Source organism: Cajanus cajan, chromosome 6 (assembly GCF_000230855.2).
Source record: "Cajanus cajan strain Asha chromosome 6, NIPB_CcT2T_4, whole genome shotgun sequence".
Lineage (NCBI taxonomy): Eukaryota > Viridiplantae > Streptophyta > Magnoliopsida > Fabales > Fabaceae > Cajanus > Cajanus cajan.
In genome coordinates, this window is record NC_138522.1 from 40,987,544 (window position 1) to 41,009,483 (window position 21,940).

General features: G+C 34.4%; 1 protein-coding gene and 1 long non-coding RNA gene across 13 annotated transcripts; one reads left to right on the forward strand and one right to left on the reverse strand.

Moving 5' to 3' along the window:
* Positions 1 to 258: 258 nt before the first annotated feature.
* Positions 259 to 16,769, reverse strand: LOC145959068 (uncharacterized). Of its 12 annotated transcripts, none has more exons than XR_014434676.1 (12): positions 16,630 to 16,769; positions 16,447 to 16,590; positions 16,056 to 16,353; positions 15,714 to 15,938; positions 12,758 to 12,922; positions 6,125 to 6,352; positions 4,995 to 5,268; positions 4,682 to 4,769; positions 4,569 to 4,610; positions 2,366 to 2,475; positions 1,252 to 1,381; positions 259 to 794 (listed from the first exon to the last, which is right to left on the reverse strand). XR_014434676.1 is itself a non-coding variant. In XM_083077096.1 (12 exons), exons 1-11 carry the CDS (start codon positions 16,634 to 16,636, stop codon positions 1,559 to 1,561), a joined length of 1,614 nt encoding a protein of 537 aa, XP_082933222.1. In that variant the 5' UTR covers positions 16,637 to 16,769; the 3' UTR covers positions 259 to 794; positions 1,514 to 1,558. The 12 variants fall into 12 exon arrangements, 8 of the variants coding, with proteins under 8 accessions (XP_082933222.1, XP_082933227.1, XP_082933224.1 ...); XM_083077096.1 differs by lacking the exon at positions 1,252 to 1,381 and adding an exon at positions 1,514 to 1,591; XR_014434677.1 differs by having other exon boundaries at positions 261 to 794; positions 2,366 to 2,406.
* On the forward strand, positions 6,939 to 16,457 carry LOC145959069 (uncharacterized). The gene is made up of 3 exons (XR_014434681.1): positions 6,939 to 7,464; positions 15,677 to 16,233; positions 16,319 to 16,457. It is a non-coding gene; the product is annotated as an uncharacterized LOC145959069 (long non-coding RNA).
* Positions 16,770 to 21,940: the final 5,171 nt, after the last annotated feature.

Genomic DNA, 21,940 nt, shown 5'->3' on the forward strand with positions numbered 1-21,940 from the left:
TCATTTTTTACCGAGATGAGGGACAAAAACAAATATATAGGACTTTCATGCCATATATTTTCTCACGATGATTAAAAAATGTATCAAATAACAACCCTCTCAATTTTTCGACATCAGGATCAGGCATAAAAATTTTGTATACCTCTTTCATCATTTGTCGACTAAAATAATCATCATACCAACACAATCAATTTTTACCGAAATGAAGGACAGAAGCAAATATATAAGGCTTTCATGCCACATATTTTCTCTCGATCAATACAAAATACACATAATAACAAAAATCTCAATTTTTGACATCATGATCAGGCATAAAATTCAACCCCAAAACAACATAAGAAAAGTTTAAAAAGAAATCAATAAATATAACTAAACCGTAAAGTATCGCAACTATATGATATTCCTAATCCCATATAGGTTGTTCCTTAATTCCAACAAACAATTTCAATAAAATCAAAAGTGAATAGCTATGTCTTTCAAGTTTTGATTGAAATAAAAGATGCAATATTGTTCACTCTACACAACCTATAATGAATAAGGGAGCAATTTCATAATCAAATTAAAATGATCCAAGCCAGAGAGCAATCAATCTAATAAGTACCTCAGCTGCATTGTTGAATTCGGGGAACGGATTCCCATTGTTGTATGTCACTTTGACTAGTTCATCCAAGGTGTATCCATATAATATATCATCCTTTTCTAGCTGTTTGTTCAAACCTATAAAATTCCGATGATATTCACTCCAGTGCATGTCAATTGTCCTCTTACTTACTCATATATGGCTCTAAGGCATCCTAAGAAATATTGAAGCAACAAAACAAAGTGAGAATTATCAATTATGATAACAATGATATAAAGGGCCAACTAGTGGCTGTTTTGTGTAATAATGAATATCCAGTTTATATGAGTCACAAAAGGGTTATAGGATTCCTGATTATCAATTTGTCACATAGGCTCTAAGTCTTATAAAAATCTAACAGCGTCAGTTTACATGATGAATGGAAATTTTCTTGTTTCTCCTACTCTGCCCTCCTTAAAAAGTTATAATTAGTTGTCATTTCCCTCTCTTACTATCGCTGAATGTTGATATATGTTGTACATGCAGCAAAATGTAGTACCTTGTTTCCATTTTATCCATGATAGAGACAAATTAATTGAAGGTGTTGAATAAACACAATGGCTGTAATAAAAAGAAATTATCCAAGAAAAATAAATTTTCACATAAATAGATTTTGGAAAGGGGTAACTTACATTTTAGAGTTCATCGAAGGTTGGATGTAATTGTTTCATCCCTTTGTCAAATATAATATTCTTTTTCGCAATTCCTGGTTTCTTTCTTCATCGTTATAATGGCTTAAGTGGCAATAGTCATTTTAACTACCTATGCAATTATTTCTCTGATTAGCTTACAGCTCAATTAGATGCCTCAACTAATTCAAGCATATAGGCCAAAACAGTACAATTATCATCTTCAAACAAAAATATGATTCAGGAAATGGAGTGAATAAATTACAAGTTCATAAGGAGGTGTCTTCAAGCCATAAAATGCAGTAATTTTTTAGGACCTAGGTGAACCATCAAACCTCTTTTTCTGCTTAAAATACAATGAGGGAAACATGTCAGCACAAATAAGAAAGGAAATTGTCTCAGGGAAGAAATCTCCTGTGAGAAATCAGGATTCAGCAATCATATAAAATCAATTCAAATCTATAAAAAGATTAAAAAAAAATTAATTTAAAAAAAAAAAAAAAAAAAGATCCATGGCTAATAGTGAAATTTATTTAGCTTGCTCAAATACTTTAGAAACAAACCTCTTTACAATTTTCTATGTTAAGATATGATGCTATCCCAATAGGAGCTCCACATTGCCATAAACTTTTTTATACCAAGAAACATAGAGAACTGACAAAACATATTTATCCTAAAAAAACCTATCACTACAGAGCCTCACCATTTCCAACTTTCTACCTATTAGATATTTACATTCCTTGCAGGATTGAAATTTATATTTTGCTTCTTTAAAGAAAATGTTTTGAACTTCAATACTGGAAATCCCCATAAGGCAATGGAAACTTTGCAATTCTAGGCCTCAACTTTGTAGCTTTATCTGTTTCCATTTCTATGAAATAAGTAATAGCCCATGCATTTTAATGTAGAACATCAGGCTCTCTCAATTCAACGATTTATCATGTCTTCCAAAAAATTTAAATTGTTTATTTTATTGTCTGTAAGTAACATCATTTATTAAAAATAATCAAAAGACAGGCATAACAACAAAAAACTGCATGCAGACAATATTTTAAAGGGAGAACTTATCAGCAAGAGATTGACACCAAGACAACAAATATCAGCTCAAAAAAGTTACCCTGTGAAGAACCTTTGGAATCTTGAATTTTCTAGATAAATCTGCAGAAATGAGAAGAGAGCTAGTAGGGATAGGATTGAAGTAACAGGACACCATTGCAATTTTGTTACCTAGCATTTGCATAAGTTTATCAATGCATAATTTAGAAGTTGATAGCATTCCAGAAAACAACCAATATGACCCAGAAAGTAGATTTAATGCAACAATGACACAGTTCTCATATCAGGATTGAATTTTCACATTTTAGACAAACAACAATACTGTGGAGACTAGAATACGACCCCATGCCATCGCCAATACAAAACAGTCAAAACTGATGCCAGCCTCCACCCAAAACCCAAGCATATGTGTTTCCCTCATGGGGAAACCACATGTAGAAAAGAACACAATTCAACAGACTTTGATCCAAGGATTCACATGGAATCAACAATTGATTCCAGATATAAAGTCTCAGTCAAACCTAAAAGTGCATCTTCCCCGCTTTGTATACACAGGAATGATACTCATAATTGCTACAACAAAAGTTGGTTTTTGAAGCAGTGTAACTGTGAATTCTCTTCCCTAAACACTCAGAGATAGGGTAAGCTTTATAGTTCACATAGGGTGTGTGCTTCAGTGCACGAAGGCTCTAATGGCAAATAGACTAGGCAAAAACAACACCAGCACAAGATCTCAGAATGTAAACCGAAAGCTGTTGTGACTTATAATTTCACCCAAAACCATACAACCAAAGAATATAAAGAGTCTATTTGGATACAAATTAAAAGCAGTTCTGAGGGTTTCCCTACTGAAAATTTTTCAGTAGAGAAGCTTACAAAAACTCTTCTATGCTTGTATCCAAACATCCTCAAATAAAGATAGAGAGAAAGAAAGAAAAACTTGTCAATAAATTCATATCTTATCTTAAACTTCAATTTTTAGCTTATTTAAAATTATCTTTATTTTTATTTTGTATAAAAAAAAATACATTAAAAAAATTATTACTTTTTTTTTGTGGTTCGACCCACTGATTCACTGGTTGAACCGGAAAACTCATGGTTCACTCCTGTTTGAAACAACTCGAATGCATAACCGATCCAACTCAAGATTCGAACCAGCTGCACCACCGATTCCCGATTCAACTGATCCGACCAGCAAGTTCGATACAGTTTATAAAACATTGCTAAAAATATTTATTTTATAAATAAAAAAAAGGTATAAGCATCCACAATTTTGGAGATGAATTTCATTTATATTAGTAAGATTTATTATTTTCAATAAAATTCAAGCAATATCAAATATTTTGTCTAACACTATTAATAGCTGAAATTCATTGAAAATTACAAATCTTAATGACTCCCGCATCTCACTAAAATTTATTATTTTCAATAAATTTCAAGCAATCTCTAATACTTTTTGCCTAACGCACTACTAATGACTCAATTTTACTGAAAATTACAAATCTTGGTGACTCTCGCATCTCACTAAGATTTATTATTTTCAATAAAATTCAAGCAATATCAAATATTTTGCCTAACACTATTAATAGCTGAAATTCATTGAAAATTACAACTTTCGGTGACTCCTGCATCTCACTAAGATTTATTATTTTCAATAAATTTAATCCTATCTCGAATACTTTTTGCCTAACACTCTACTAATGACTCAATTTTACTAAAAATTACAAATTTCAGTGACTCCCACAACTTACTAAGATTTATTATTTTCAATAAAATTCAAGCAAAATCAAATATTTTGTGTAACACTCTATTAACAGCTGAAATTCATCGAAAATTACAAATCTTAGTGACTCCCGCATCTCACTAAAATTTATTATTTTCAACAAATATCAAATAATTTGTCTAACACTATATTAATAGCTGAAATTCATTAAAAATTACAAATCTCGGTAACTCACGCATCTCACTAAAATTTATTATTTTCAATAAATTTCAAGTAATCTCTAATACTTTTTGCCTAACACTCTACTGATGACTCAATTTTATTGAAAATTACAAACCTGGGTGACTCTAGCACGGCACTTAGTTTTATTATTTTCAATAAACTTCAAACTATCTCAAATACTTTTTGCCTACACTCTACTAATGACTCAATTTAACTGAAGGGGCATGTCAAAAAACGATATTCCAGGCATTTCGTTCATTCAATAAAAGTAAAAGCTGGACGATGGAAAAGAACAAAGATAAAATGTCAAAATGACTACCTTCAAGGCCAACATCCCAACCCTCGATAACTTCTCCTTTACCTGAAAAAAGTTAATACAAGTAAGCTTAAAGAGTCATCCAGGTAACAGAATGTTTAAGTAAATGGTGTTACCAAGGCGAAATTTCAAAGGAGCTTGACCAGCATTTGACTCAAATACTACTCCATTTTCTCTCAACTTGCCAGTGTAATTGATGCTGATCTGTAACCAAAGACTACTTATTTGAGTCAAATCAAAATCTGGAATTCATTATTTATTTATTTATTGATACAATGGTGCTAATGAGGTTCGAATCTGTCATGGTATGACCTTATGTAAACTGCTGAACCCCTCACCACTAACTTAATCCTAGTGGCTTAGCAATTCTTTTGGTTTGATTTCATAGAATTGGTTGCTCAAATATTTAAAATCATTTAAATGAACTACCTTTTTCCCCAAAGCAGCAATTTTTCCATCTTTTATCCCCTTCTCTAGTTCTTGAATAACCAGTCCATTTGACAATGTTCTAACTTGGGAAGGCTCTGCATCTTCCCTCTTATTTCTGTCCTCCGTCATCTGAGTCTCACCTCTTTCCTCAACAAATAGTGATACAGGCATATCAGAATTTACAAGCTCCCCATTGCCCTGACTTTTACCCATTTTTTTCCTTTTCTTAACTTTTCTATCCTCAAGGAAGTCATGACCACTGTTGTCTGCACTGCTGCCCCAGAAAAATTAAAAATCTAAGATGATTGCACAAAATAGGTTATATTGCATGTCTCAGACTAAAAGTAGACAATAAACACACAAAAAAATAAAGAGCTCTTTATACACAACTTAAATAGTGAAAATGGCGTAAAGAAATAAGTTTATCACCATTCAGCAAAATAAGAAAAATTCATATTGATACTGACCAAGGAGCTAGGGCAATTGTCTTCTTAAATGTATTCTAAACCAAATAACCCATGTACTAGGTTGTGTCTTTAAATGAGCAACTCTTCAAATTTTCTGTCAGTTTGCTGCTAATTCACAAAAAAGACAAATATTTATCCTTTTCTCCCTGGATTTGCAGACCTGAATGGCAGTCCTACTTCAGTTGTGCATTAACGCTTATCACTACCCTATCAAATAATAGCTAATTAACTTGCCATGAAATCATGAGTTTTTTGAATTATTATTCTAAGTTTTTAACCTATATTAGAACTACTACTAGCAAGGCACTTATCCTTGTTAATTGCTGTTTTTCCTTATATTTTATTCCCCTTTAGCTTCCTTTCTATTATATATTCCTTGAGCAGTATGGCAAGATTTACTGCTTGATTCAAAATCAACTTGTTTTCAATTTGATATAGGAATTTTATTTGTTAGTTGCTTCTTACTTAAAAGGAACAAAGGATATTTTATAGATGCTTTAACAAAGCATAAAAAAATTGAACCAATTCAAGTCAGTCAGCATTGATATAACTACCCAGATAGTCTTGGAAATGTTTAAACTTGTTCAATGTTCACTAGTTTGACAGGTTTTTTTAATAAAATTAATTCTGTCACCAGTTCAATTTTAGAATTAAAGCATGTACTTCTCATTAGTTAGCTTCTGATGCTGCACTTTATCTTCAAAAGAATTATGAGTCAGATTCTGGGACTCTGCTGCATCTCTGTTGGCTTTGTCCTCTTGGATGATATCTTCATGAAAGCCATTGTCACTGTTGTTTGCCTGTCCTTTCTTTTTCCTCTTTGTTCTACTCTTTTTAGGATCCGACTCAGCAGAAGGCAATGCAACGTTGTCTGAAATATTAACATCCCTGCTGATTTGCTCAAGCATATCAGATATAAAATTTTCATTTTTCTTTCTTTAACAGGATGACACAAGTTTAATATAAAATAAAAGAGTTAATCACCTATACACTGCCAGTGTAAAGCTTTTTTACACTGGCAACCAATCATATCTTTGAATAGTATCATGTCAATTGCTTATTTAATGAAATAATAATAAAATAAATAACTTTAAAAGATATGATTGGTTGCCAGTGTAAAAAACTTTATACTGGCAGTGTATGGATGATTAACTCAAAATAAAATCACAGGAAATGGCAGCAGAGAAAACAAAGTGAAGTTTTGAATGTTGGACAATTTCAACATGACATCTTCATTGAAAGTAACTACATAAATTCATTGGTAAGGAGAGAGAATTCTTCTCAAGTTTTACTTCTTTTAGCATTGAAGGGGTTTCATTCAGTATTCAATTGTGAAATGGTAGACTATTTTTGAAAGTCATTTGTAAATTTGGTTAATATTAAGTGATGGGAAAGAACACCTTAGTTGCTTGCAACTTGCAGAAAGATGGCAGAAGAGCACAATTTTATGAAGCACCAAGTGCATATTTGTCAGAGACCAAGAAATAAAATTGGAAGATACTGTATTATTGAAAACGAAATGTATTACAGAGATAGAATCTGCAATACCCACAGAGCACAGCTCCTGACCCACTACTAACGGAATACCCAAAAACTGTTCCCCTTCTCTTTCCTCCTCCCTCTAAAATGAGAATCCACCCAAAACGTAACTAACTCCTCGTTCCCTCCTTGCATAAATTCCCCTTTTACCCCTTCTACTAATATTTTTTATTTCTCCTATTATGTCTTCCATACCCATGGCCCATGGCTGAGTTGGACTGGGCTAGCTATTTTATGGGGCCTGACATTGCCCTCTCCTTCAACAATAGCCTTGTCCTCAAGGCGTACATCAGGAAATTGATTGGTAATAGTAAATGCTTCTTCCCAAGTTGCCTCCTCAACAGGTTTTCCACACCACTTGACCAACCAGTATGGAACAAGAACCCCATTCTTCTGTCTTTGTTGAACTGCCAAAATCTGCTCAGGTGTAATGTTCTCAAACACTTCCGCTTCCAAACCTGCAGGTAAGTCCACGGTCTCTTGGTAGTTGCCAACAGCTTTCTTGAGTTAAGAAATATGAAAAATGGGATGAATTTTGGAATGTGAAGGAAGCTTTAACTGATATGCTACCGCCCCTATCTTCTTCTCAATTTGGTAAGGCCCATAGAACCGAGCAGCCAATTTAGGATTAATTCTTTGTGCCAAACTTTGTTGTTTGTGTGGTCTTAGCTTGAGAAAAACCCAATCTCCCACTTCATAGGAGTGATGACTCCTTTTCCTATCTGCATACTTCTTGATATGTCCTTGAGCTCGCTGTAGATGATACCATAACTGTCTAAGTGCCTCATCCCTATCAATAAGCTCCTTCTCAACTGATTCTACTTTGGTTTCACCCGTAACATACTGCACCAATGTAGGAGGTTTCCTGCCATATACTGCTTGAAAAGGACTGACCCCTGTCGTGACATGAAAAGTGGTGTTATACCACCATTCTGCCCAGTGCAACCAATTGACCCAAGTCTTAGGCTGTTCAGAGCAAAAACACCTGAGATAAGTTTCCAAACACTTGTTAATAATCTCTGTTTGGCCATCAGTTTCTGGATGATAAGAAGAACTCATCCTAAGCTTGGTGCCTTGGGATTTGAATAATTGAGTCCAAAAATGACTTAGAAAAAGGGGATCCCTGTCACTGACTATAGACTTGGGAATCCCATGCAATTTTACCACTTCCTTCACAAACAAATCAGCCACTGTTTTAGCTGTAAATGGATGTCGAAGGGAAAGAAAATGAGCATATTTAGAGAGTCGATCCACCACAACTAGTATGGTATCAAGTCCCTTGGACTTAGGGAGAGCAGTAATAAAATCAATGCTTACATCTTCCCAAATTTGTTCTGGGATATCTAATGGTTGCAGTAACCCAGATGGACATTGAGCTTGGTATTTCTGTCGTTGGCAAATGTCACACTCTTTAACAAAATCTTGAACTCTCTTCTTCATGCCACACCAATAAACATTTTCAGCCAATCTTCTATATGTCCTATAGTAGCCAGAATGACCACCCGTAGGTGTGCTATGAAACTCATGTAAGAGAATTGGAATCCAAGAAGAATTTGCTGAAATGACCATCCTGCCATAATAGAAAAGAATATCATGTTTTATAGAAAATCCAGGCCTAGATGTGGGGTCTTTGTGCAAATCTGAAACCACCCCTTGCAAGTAAGAATCATGATGAATTTCTTCTTGCACCATACTTGAGTCCAACCATTCTGGTTTAGAAACCAGAACTTGTAATTCCACTTCTTCCTTACTCCTAGACAAAGCATCTGCAGCTTTATTTTGAGGACCAGGCTTATAAATCACCTCAAAATCATAGCCCAACAATTTAGTGAGCCAACATTGTTGATCAGGGGTAGAAATTCTCTGCCCCAACAATTGTTTCAAACTCCTTTGATCAGAAAAAACCTTAAAATGTCTCCCTAAAAGATACGGTCTCCAATGTTGAATTGACAAAGCTAGTGCCATGAGCTCTTTGTGGTAAGCCGATTTTGCCAAATTTCCTTCAGAAAGAGATTTACTAAAATAGGCCACGGGTCGACCCTCTTGCATCAAAACAGCACCCAACCCTCTTCCTGCAGCATCACATTCTATCACAAATTCTTTTGTGAAATCTGGTAGCCTCAAAACTGGTGCCTCTGTCATAGCCTTCTTTAGCCTCTCAAAAGCCGTTTGAGCTTGTTCCCCCCAATGAAATCCTTCCTTCCTTGTTAAATCTGTTAGAGGTTTAGCAATTTTGCCATAATCTTTAATGAACTTTCTGTAATACCCGGTCAATCCCAAGAAACCCCTAACACCTTTTACCCCTTTTGGAACGGGCCACTCCAAAACACTTCTCACCTTTTCCGGGTCCATTGCAACTCCATCCTCCGAAATTACATGGCCTAAATATTCTACTGTCTTCCTGCCAAAATGACATTTCTTTTTATTCGCTACCAAGCCATGTTCTTTTAAACAAGACAGCACATGCTCCAAATGTTGGATATGAGACCCCCAATCTCTGCTATACACTAATATATCATCAAAAAACACCAAAACAAACTTCCTTAAACAATGCCTGAACACATCATTCATCAAGGATTGAAAGGTTGCTGGTGCATTCATTAACCCAAAAGACATCACAAGATATTCATAATGGCCATTATGAGTTCTAAAAGCAGTTTTAGGAATATCTTCTTCTCTTACCCGGATTTGATGATACCCTGACTTTAGATCCAGCTTAGAGAAATAAGAAGCTCCATTCAATTCATCAAGCAATTCCTCTATGACTGGTATAGGATACTTGTCAGGTATAGTCTCTTTATTAAGAGCCCTATAGTCAACACACATTCTCCAAGTATGGTCTTTTTTTCTTACCAATATCACCGGGCTTGAATAGGCACTTGTGCTAGGCCTAATGACTCCAAACTTCAATAATTCATCCACTTGCCTTTCTATTTCTTCTTTTTGATAATGTGGATATCGATATGGTCTCACATTCACAGGTTCAGCCCCTTGCTTCAAAACAATCACATGCTCTTTGGTCCTCTTAGGAGGTAAGCCTTTAGGCTCTAAAAACACTTCTGAAAAATTTTGCAAAATACGCTGCAGCCTTCCCTCCTGCTCATCCGTCAATCCTTCACCTTCACATCCTTTTGCCTTTTGAATATTACTAGGCCACATCACCCCATTTATCTCTTGTACCTCCTGATTTAGAAAGCAAAACAAAGACTCAAATACTCTCCTAAGATTGACTTCTCCTTTCAATTGTATCTTCTTCCCCTCATAATTAAATTCCATAATTTGTTTCTTCCAATCAGTAGTTACTTTCCCTGAAGTAGCCAACCACTCCACACCTAAAATCAAATCCACATCCCCTACATCAAAAACATAAGAGTCAATGATTATCTGCAACTCATCCAATTCCACCAATACTCCATTACAACGTCCTTGCACATTTTTTTTGTTACCATCCCCCAGTGTTACTTTTGCAATTGTAGTTTGCCCATAATCCAACCCCAAAGAATCCACCACCCTTGAAGAAACAAAATTATGTGAAGCTCCACTATCAATTAAAATGATCACAGGAACGCCTTTAACCATCCCCTTGATCTTCATGGTTTTAGGTTGAAAATCAGTCCTCTTTTCTACATTACAGCTACTAAGGAGCGAACAAGTGAGCTCCTCTGGTGGCTGCTCCTCCATTTCTAAGGCCAATACTTCATGTTCCCCACCTTCTAACTGCTCCTCATCCACAATAATTAATTTCAGTTGACGCTCAGGACATTGATGCATTGGGTGAAAGTTTTGACCACATTTAAAACATAACCCTTTTTGTTTCCTTTCCATTAATTCTCCATAAGATAAGTGACGCACCCCACGATCCCTACCACCACCAAATCGCCTCTCTCCGGTACTTGTGTTGCTTACACTAGAGCCTTTATTCTTTGATTCATCATGACGAAATTCCCTCCTTTGCTGACCACCTAAGTTTCCTCCAGATTTTAACATTGCGGAATACTCTGTTCCACCACGAGAAAACAGAGTACGATTTTGACTCCCATCAACTACCCCCAAACCCCTCTTATATAAGGGTTTTAAGTGAGTTTCCTCGAGCAAATCAGCCTCAATCTCCCTTGCAAGCTCCATCATTCTCACCCTGTTGTCAGGTTTATGTATTCTGACCTTCCTCCTAATTTCTGCTCGAAGACCATGCATGAAATAGGCCATAAATTGTTGCTCTGGCATCTTAGGGACTTGAGAAGTTAAGTACTCAAATTCCTCAATATAAGAGGTCACTGTTCCCTCTTGTTGTAACTCTGCAAGACTCTCAAAAGGATTCTCAACGAACGCTCCTCCGAACCTCCGCAGTAATGCTACTTTAAGACCCTCCCAAGATGGTTCAGATTCACTGTCAAACCAAAGATTGAACCAATGCACAGTGGATCCCTCCATACAAATCTTAGCCAAAGGCACCTTCAACTCAGGTCGAGTTTCCTGAATTTCAAAATACGTCTCTGCTCTTGATATCCATGCACCGGGGTCACTGCCATCGAAACTCGGAAGCTCCCCCTTCTTCACAGCTGATCGAAATTCGGATAATATTTGCAACTCCAAGGGACTTTGATTATGCGACCCACTTTCACTCGAACCCGACGACCCAACATTCGAAACATTCCCACCTGAGCCTCGTGACAAACGAACTTCCATTTGCCTCATCTCCTCCATCATCTTATTCATTAGACTCTGCAACTCCGATTGAGCTTTCACCTGGTTCTCCGCCAAATTCTGCACCGTGACCTCCAACAAGCTTACACGACCGTCCATCGCTGCTGAGGTTCCTCCACGTCCTTTGGGCATAAACTCTTTCGTTGATGACTCAGGCAACGGATCCGGCAGGTCGGACCAATTGTCAGAGACCAAGAAATAAAATTGGAAGATACTGTATTATTGAAAACGAAATGTATTACAGAGATAGAATCTGCAATACCCACAGAGCACAGCTCCTGACCCACTACTAACGGAATACCCAAAAACTGTTCCCCTTCTCTTTCCTCCTCCCTCTAAAATGAGAATCCACCCAAAACGTAACTAACTCCACGTTCCCTCCTTGCATAAATTCCCCTTTTACCCCTTCTACTAATATTTTTTATTTCTCCTATTATATGTCTTCCATACCCATGGCCCATGGCTGAGTTGGACTGGGCTAGCTATTTTATGGGGCCTGACAATATTATATTGAGGTAAATTCCATGGGAACCATAAATTCCTTTGCTATACTTGTATAAGCATGTGGATATTTCACAACGAGTATAATTTGTTAGGTCTGATAATGAGATGAGCGTGTGCATGGATAATTAGACATGTTATGGGGTGAGGGAGCCTATTATGTGGAAAGGGGAATATATAGAGGGTATTATCGTGGCTAGAAGTCCATTTTTGGTCCATTTTGGGGGAAACTCTTCTAATCTTTTCCATCATACTCTTCTATATTTAGGCCCCTAACAGAATTCCTGTGAAATGTGAATCACATGTATTCTCTCAAAAAATTTCATTAGGATGGCCAACCTAATTGTACTACTAACATAAGCACCAATTATGGTATCTCTGTTGCTGAAAAGACTGATTTGTGAGTTTCTGTTGCATGTGCAGCACATGAAGAGTATTTTTTACCTTCTTCATTACCAAATATATACCATGTTGCATGGTTATTCTATTAAAAAAAAAACAGCAAACAAGTACTATCCAGTTATAAACAGAAGTTAATTAAGAAAAACTCACTCATTAACCGTGTGCAGATTAACAAGATTGTTATGGTAAGAATCAGTAGCAACCAGATGCACCTCCTCCTTAGACTGTTCTTTCCTTTTCTTCTTTGGCTTTTCACCCTGTCTGTTATCAACCTGAGAGGAAGGCAGTATTTTATCCATGGTTTCAGTTTCCCTGCTTCATATCAAAGACAAAACCGATTAACAACCAAACCAGAAATCTTTGCAAATAACACAAAAAAAGGTAGTACATAAGGGCATTTTAAGCTCTACTTTCTAGAACATTGTGATTGAAAGTAAGCACTTAACCAAGGAACAAATCCTCTATCTAGGTGGCATATAGGTAGTCACAAACAAATATGTAATTAAATATTTTTCAATATCCGAAGCTTTTACACCTGTTGCAAAAGTTGTTAGAAAAATAATCAATGTATTTGGACAAACTGCAGAAACTTGCTAAAAAGCATTTATTTTTTAAAAATGTTATTTTCATGCACTGAAAGTTTGAAGCTTATAGTGTTTTTTTCCTCTTTCAGCTTCATACACGCCCTTTTCTGTATCAAGACTAAATTAATTATCTTAAAATCCCTTTTCATATTTTTGTTGGTCATACAACACTACAATAAAACTTTCCCTTGAGCTTGGCAGATATGTTGCTATTACAAATTGAAAAAACTCTCAATGCCTTTCTTCATTTTAACCACCCAACTTGTATCTTGCGGGTGACAATGTGACATCATTAATTTCCCATCATTTTGTAATATTGATCTTAAATACTAAAACATAGGAACTTGCGGTATGACATTCTCCAATTTTTACCTACAAGTCAGTTTCCTCTTGTATCTTGCCAATATTGCAATGCATACACTCTATCTTACTCCTACTCGAGTTAATCCTTTTTGTACCGGGAGGACCCTATCGGTCACGTGGACCAACACGTGCCGTTCCGTCAGACACCCACGCGAACCGAACCATACCTAAAACCCTGACGCTAGCATCGGCTCGGCATACAGCCGAAGGCCGAGAGGAGTCCGCTAGCAATATCGGCTCGGCTGAATGCCGAGCCGAACGGAACCATGATGCATCTCCATATACAACGTACTGGCTCAGCCAAATGCCGATCAAGTAGAATAGCCGATCAAATACTTATCGACTCGGCCTACAGCCGAAGACGTTCAACACCCCGAGCCCTAACCTGTCGGCTCGGCGACGTGCCGAAGGATAAAGCAAGGATTATAATATTGATCATAGTTAACAAGGATAAGCGCATGATTAAGATGTAATTAGCCAATTAGCGTCGTATTACCTAATTTGGTAAGTGTCAGAAAAGGCCCACCATGTTCAGGCCCATGTCAGGTATTATAAATAGGTCACACGTAACGAGGTACGTCACTGTTCATTCTTTACCCTATAAAATCGTGTTTGTCCTGACTTGAGCGTCGGAGTGCCTTTTGCAGGTACCTCCCCGGCTCCCCCCCCCCCCCCCTCTGAAGTGTCCACCAGAAGTATCCGTTCGGCCCTTCACCACCTAGAAGACTACGAGTGTACCCTCAGACAGGTACACTTTTGATTCCAAAGTCAAGTTTAGATTTAAGATCTCTTAATGCCTCAACTAAAATCATATCATAAGCAAAGGGCATGCACGTGGAGATGATCCTTTGTATTCCTTGGTATACACATCTAATATTAGAATAAACAAGTAAGAAATCAAAGCTGAGCTCTAATATAAAACTATCCTTATAGTCCTTAATCTCACATTTAAAATTAAGTAAATAAGTAACCAATCCAAAATATGATACCCAGAAGGCCAGTATCTTATGAGCCTTGATTAGATGTAAAATGTTCATTAGCATATCATAAGAACATCCACAAGTGGTTTTAAGACAGAAAAAAAAAATGTAAAAAGAAACCACCATCACCAATGAATCTCTCTCACCCTCACTCAAGGACCTAAGGGTGCATTGCCAAAAGCCGTGTAGAGCCATAGATCCATAAAAGTCAACCAGATATGTGAATCAATCTGTGCTTGTCACTAGACTCTATGTGTTATTCAAAATAAACAGATAAATCGTCATTTCACTTGATACTTGACAATAACCCGCTGGCATTGAAATTTCAGAATGAAATTTAGCACACGAAAGGAGCACCACCTTGACATTCCAAATATCACATGCCAAAACTAACAATTTAAATCTTATAATCTGTTTATGGTTATTTATATTGTTATTTAATTTTGATAATAAGAATTTCTTCTGAAAACAGAAGTTTCCTTGAATTAGTTTTAAAGAGAGATATCAAGTAAAGCAATTACTATGAACAGTAACCAGTCCATTCCTAAATCAAGCACCCTAAATAATTCTAACATGTGAGTTTGATTTTTAAGCACTATCAATGTAAATTTTTAACACTATTAGTCAATAAAGAATCGTCCTAGATATGACTTTTGAAGTATTTATCATAAAAATCAATAAGCTCACCGTACATAGCAATTTATGATTAGAAGATAATATAAAAAACCTTACACAATCAGTGCTTCATAATTAAATTCCTAAAACACACTTATATAAGGGACATATCTAGACTCTAGTAAGAACAATTTTCATTTTAAGAATGTGAGAACTATAAATTTGGGTCATACAACCATCCATGGGTGACTAATGTAAGTAATTACTAATTAGTAGTCACATGACTAATTAAAAAAATCATGCGTATTTGTTTTTTAATCTCGATCATTCAAATATTATCTAATGGTCTATATTTATTATACTTATTTCTCACAACAAAAATTATCACTTGATATGCTCCACAAACACACACATGTATATAACTTGGTTTAATTTTCTATATTAGTCTAACAGGTTATCCTACAAAAAACTGACAAATATTACTCAGCAAGAACAATTTCTTATAATATTCAATCATGTAAATGCAGGTGCTTAGAATCAAGAACCCAAAAGATAACCACTCACTTATCATCAGCATGCTGCTCTTGTTTATTTCCTGCTACAAAATCCTGGGTTATCTTTTCCACTTTTGGCTGACCACCTATGCCATTATCTAGTTTGACAGAATGGCCATTATAGGAGCTCTTTGTCACTCTTTCCTTTCCCTTCTTTTTCTTTTTTAATTTTTTAATATCCTCAACATCCAGAAGTGTGCAAGGATCTAACAAGTGCTTTGATGGTTCATCTTCCCTGTTTCAGATGAAACATAATTTATGAACAAAAAATACAAAATATTATTCCCTAAAACCTGAAGCTGAGGAAAGCAAGCATGCATTTGAACATTGACTGAGAATTAAGAAGAGTGACCTGTGTGTCTGACTATCTACAAGGACATGGTCAGATTTTAAATTTGCTTGGACAATATTATTTCCACCATCATCGCCATTGTTGTTGCTGGCATTACCCGCTCCTCTGTCATCACTAGCATCTATTTCCTGGTCCAAAGCCCTTCCAGGTGCTGTATTCTTGAAAAGAGATGAAATAGGTATGTTATCTTCATTTTCGATTTCCATGGTTTGCTCATAACAGTCATCATCATCCGACTCTACTGACTGGTATTTCTTCCTAAGCCGTGGCAGGCTGCCTTTCCTAGCTTTTGGTTTCTCTGCAGTCAGGTCAAACAAAAAACACAGATATGATTGAGGTTTTGAAATGGGGACAAACTCGAGAAAGGATTGACATTATTATTTGAACGTGCCTTCATTGGAAATAGGAGATGGTGGGAAAACCGAAAACCTCTGGAAAGCCGTCATCGTCAATAAAACTATCCTCATACTCATCTTCATCACTGTTATCAGATCTCTCTGTTTCTGTATCTGCAATATCCTCCCCATATGATTCCCTTTCAATTGAAGTAAAGAAAACTGGGGAATAAGGATACGAATCATCAATAAGATTGGTATTGCGGGCAGTGGCAAGATAGTAACCGCATAGATGAATGCTCCGAGGGCCAATTACAGAGAAAACAACTTGATCAACTTCCTCGAGCTCTAAATTTAATTGCAATGACTCGGTGTTTCCAGGATAGAGAGAGCAGAGATATACAGGGCACTGCAGTGTACTTTTTGCTGTTGCAGTGCTCCACCCCAAAGTGGCCTAGATTAATATATTCCGTTAGCGATCTATTTTTGTGGTTTCTGAACAACATTACATTACCATTGAAATATGGAGTCGTCATATTTATGATTAAAAGGCTTTCCCGGTTTTACTTCCACTCCTGCAGTACAGTGAGTGAATGAACTGTAGTTAGCTTTTAGACCTCAGGCTCAGCACCAATAAAATGCACAAACCACTTGCTTACCCCAAAAACCCATGTCTCGGACAGCGCCCCTTAAACCCTAAGATTTATAAATACTTATTTTTATATGAATTATATTTTAGATAATAATATCTATTGTATCCTATAAAAATTACACTTTTTTTCTCCAATAATATTAAATTTACAATTATTAATATTGATTCATTAATTATTAAAATTATAATATTAATCATCATTATTTGTATTTAATAATATTTAAATTAAATTATATTATTAATTTCTTTTTTATTTTTTATCACTTATTTTATTATTTATATGACATAAATATGAGATTAAAAGTGAAATTTAATTTAAACATTATTAAATTTTAGTTGTTATATTTTTTTATATTAGATCATGATTAATATAATAATTTTATAAATTAATGAATGAATATTCGATGGAGTTAAAATATAAATTTTATAAAACTGAAAATGAAAATTAAGAAATTAAAAATAAAAATTTAAAATTTTGAATTTAATATTATAAGAGATAAAAAAAATAATTTAATCTAAAAATTAATAAAATTAAGTTATAGATAGACACAAAAAATAAATTAAAATAAATATGTAGTTAAGAATATTGAGTGTATATAAAGATAAAAGATAAAATTATTTTAGATAGTCAAAATAATATTTTGCCTAATGTTTGCATCAAAAGAGAAGATGTAAAATAAAAAGTTAAAAAATTTGTTTAATTAAAAGAAGAAGAAAATTTTAATGGAGAAGAGAAAAAACTAATTTTTTTATTTAGTTCATAAGGAGAAAAAAATGATAATTTTTTTAAAAAGTATTACTTTTATATCTTTATAATTTTGAATTAAAAAATATAAGTAAGAATATTTTTAATAAAAAAAATTAAATTCCTTTTCCTCCAAATCTTTTCATCATTGGGAGAAAACTAAATTTATATCGGAAAAAATTTTCTCATTTCTTTATTTTCTTATTCCTTTTGACTAAATACTATTTTTTTTAAAGATTCCATACTGTTCTTATCGAAAATCTGCTGTAGAGTTGATCCGCCAGGTAAGATTGGTGAGCCTCCTTCACGGGTACGCTGGTGCTCCAAGATGGGGGTGGTACCTGCAAAAGAGACTCCGATGCTAAAGTTAGTGTTTGTGAGAGTATGAATCTCGTATATGCAATGCACGTACCTTAGTGTGAATTAGGGTTGTTTTGGGCCTTGGGCCTGAGATAAGATATGATAGGATTAAATGATGGATCCTTTCTGAAGCGAGATCGCTCGAGATCGGTTACGATCTGCTTAAATGTCGAGCTGACGTCGCGTAGCGCGTGCCCGACCTCGTTTTGTGCAGTGATGCCGAGCTTGGAGCTCGGCTTTGCGGTACGGACAGTACACTAGCCCCCCGAGCTCCGAAGTCCGTAGGTTGAGGAGTTAAGACCGAGCTCACTGGGGGGGAGTGACCTTTCGCGTAAGATAACCGTCATTTCCCTTAACCGTCATTGCATAACCGTCATTTTCCTTAACGCGCCACTTGCACGCTTTTGGAAAATGAACAGTTGCGACACATGGCATCTCAACAGGCAGAAGTACGCGAAAGGTCACTCCCCCCCAGCGAGCTCGGTCTTAACTCCTCAACCTACGGACTTCGGAGCTCAGGGGGCTAGTGTACTGTCCGTACCGCGAAGCCGAGCTTTGAGCTCGGCATCACTGCACAAAACGAGGTCGAGCACACGCTACGCGACGTCAGCTCGGCATTTAAGCAGATCGTAACCGATCTCGAGCGATCTTGCGTCAGAAGGGATCCATCATTTAATCCTATCATATCTTATCTCATGCCCAAGGTCCAAAACAACCCTAATTCACACTAAGGTACGTGCATTACATATACGAGATTCATACTCCCACAAACACTAACTTTAGCATCGGAGTCTCTTTTGCAGGTACCACCCCCATCTTGGAGCACCAGCGTACCCGTGAAGGAGGCTCACCGATCTTACCTGGCGGATCAGCTCTACAGCAGATTTCCGGTAAGAACACATACTATTAAATTGTATTTGTAAGATAGTTGTGAATATATATATATATATATATATATATATATATATATATATATATATACGTTAAAAAAATAATAAAATAAAAGTTTCTATTTGAGAGAAAAAAAATAGAGAAAATTTCATTGAAAATGTCTAATAAAGATAGTAAGAATGTTGTGAGATTTATTTTCTATATTATTATTGGAAAAGAGGTATTTCATGCATCAATTTTATTTTTAAAAATTATAAAATAATAGAGTGGAGGTGCTTATTTTGTAGTAGTGAATAGGAGTAGAGATAATACTAAAACTGAGAAAGTAGATTAAGTGAGAGAAAAGAGTGGGGGAAGAAATAAAAATAATTAACATTTATATGTATTTGAAGGAAAAATAGTCTTACAAAAATAGAGACTAAAATACGGTGGAGGAGTTTAGTATAACTATAATTAACGTATTTATTAGGGATGGTAATGGGGCGGGTACGGATTTCATGATACCCGTCCCGTTCCCGCAACTCAAACTCATTCCCGTACCCTTATTAGTACCTGCCAATATGTAATTTTTGTCCCCATTCTCGTCTCTATTGAGTATCGAGTATACCGTACCCGTATTTGTAAAAAATTATTATTATTTTTTTACAAAAAAAAATACACAATATTTTTAAATTATTTTTTATTATATTATAATTATAATTAAATTGTTTCTCTATCTCATAGTTTAATCAAGAGATTTCTTAATAATTAAACAACTATAAATATTTTACATTATAATAAATAATTACACATAATTAAATATTAAATTTTTTTAACATAATTCAATCCGGACAGATACGGGTACGAGTACGGAGCAGCTATGTATATACCGGTACTCGTACTCGTACCCAATTTAACATATACCCGTACCCGTACCCGGTCAAACCAGGTATTCGCCGTCAAAGTCGGAACGGGTTCGGATATTATCCACGGGTACGAGTTTATTTGTCATCTCTAGTATTTATATGTACATGAGACTTACAAAAATAGAGATAAAAAAGTAGTTAAGAAATTCATTATCTCTTTTATAAATTAGAATAGTTATTTTTTATTTCAATATGCATTGGTATAGATCATTATTAGTATTTTAATTTAAGTATTTCACAAGCTAGATATTTATTATATATAATTAAAATTTATAATAAAATATATGTATAAATAAATATTATATTTGAATATATAATAATATTTTAAATTTGTATAAATAATTTTTTTAACATGTAAATTATACTTAATTATACTTTATATTTAAAATAAATAATTTATGTTGCAACATAAAAGTATTTTAATTATTGATAATTTATTTTAAATAAAATTATTTTATAAATAAGTATGATAAACAAAAAAGCTTAATTAAATAAAAAAAATTAACTCTAAAAATACTGTCGCATAATAAAACTGCATTTAATATTAAAAAATTTTGATTTTTGTTTTGTACAATGACAACACTAAAGCCCACAATCTTTTGCAAGTTGCAAATTACCAAACTCATCATTGTTGGACAAACTTAATGGATTAAACGGTTAGTTGTAATTTATTACGTACAAATATTAATTATTAAATTATTAAATTATTATTATTTTCTTTTTCATATGATTGTTGGTATTTAAGGTTAATGCACATTAACTAAGGTTAGGGTGTAAAACAAATTGAATCAAAACAAAATAATGTAAAATTAAACCAAACAGAATTATAAATTGAATCATGTTAGAGAAGAAAAATTAACCAAATCATTTAACTGAATCGTTTTTACAAAGAATTCAGTTTGAATCTTTAAAAAATCGATCATATATACGTATAAAATGAGTAACTAAGGGGGTGTATTGGTTTAGGATTTCGTAGAATTTTAAAAGACTTTTTTTGAGTAAAAAAGTCCATTGGTATTCAATCAGGATTTTATGTCACTTAAAAACAATCCAGTAGTATTCAATATGGATTTTCAAGATTTTTTAAAGAGTCCATTAAAATCTACTAGTATTCATTTGAGATTTTTTACAACTTAAAAACAATCCATTGGTATTCAAAAATATAAGGATTTTAAAGGATTGTTGTGTGAGAGAGATTTTGAAGGACTTTCTAGTGTTATTTATAAATACCAGATTCATAAAACAATCTCATCCAAACCCATCAGATTTTGAAGGATTGTTTGAAATGATTTTTCAAGTGTTTCAAGAATTTTCAAGTGAGTTTTTCATTTTTTTTCTATGCTCCTGTCTTCTCCATTTTTTCTCTACTAATAATACTACATTATTGTTCATTGCTCATATATAATATTGTAGTACTGTTCTCATCCCATTCTCCTATTTTGTGAAACTCTGATATGTAAATGATAGTGTCATTGACTTGCTCTATTTTTCTGTTCGTTCTCTTTAATTGACTTGTTTTATTTATTCTATGTAGTTGAATTTTTTCCTTTATATAACACAAAAAAATGCTTGAAATTTCAAATTTTAAGTGGTAATTTTTTTTATAACACTGACACACGTCAAGAAAAGAAAAAGGTGAAAGATGAAATTGATATTATAATCTCTACAATATATATATATATATATATATATAAGATGAATTTGTTAGGGTTTCTGTGAGTAGAATGAGATGAAAATGAATCTTAATTAGTTGGGGGAAGAACCCTCTCAACATAAACACTGCGAACTCTCTCCTTCCCTTGAATTTGTTACTCTTATCCCTCATCCTTTTATGACTCAAAAATTATTTTATTTTTTTTACTATGAATTTTTCTTTTTTATTTTTATATTGTGAAATTAAGATTTTTTTATATTTTAAAAAAATAAAATTAACACAAGACATTGCGGTATCTAATTTTTTAGGGTTTAGGATTTATGCCTTCATTAGCTTATTTTTT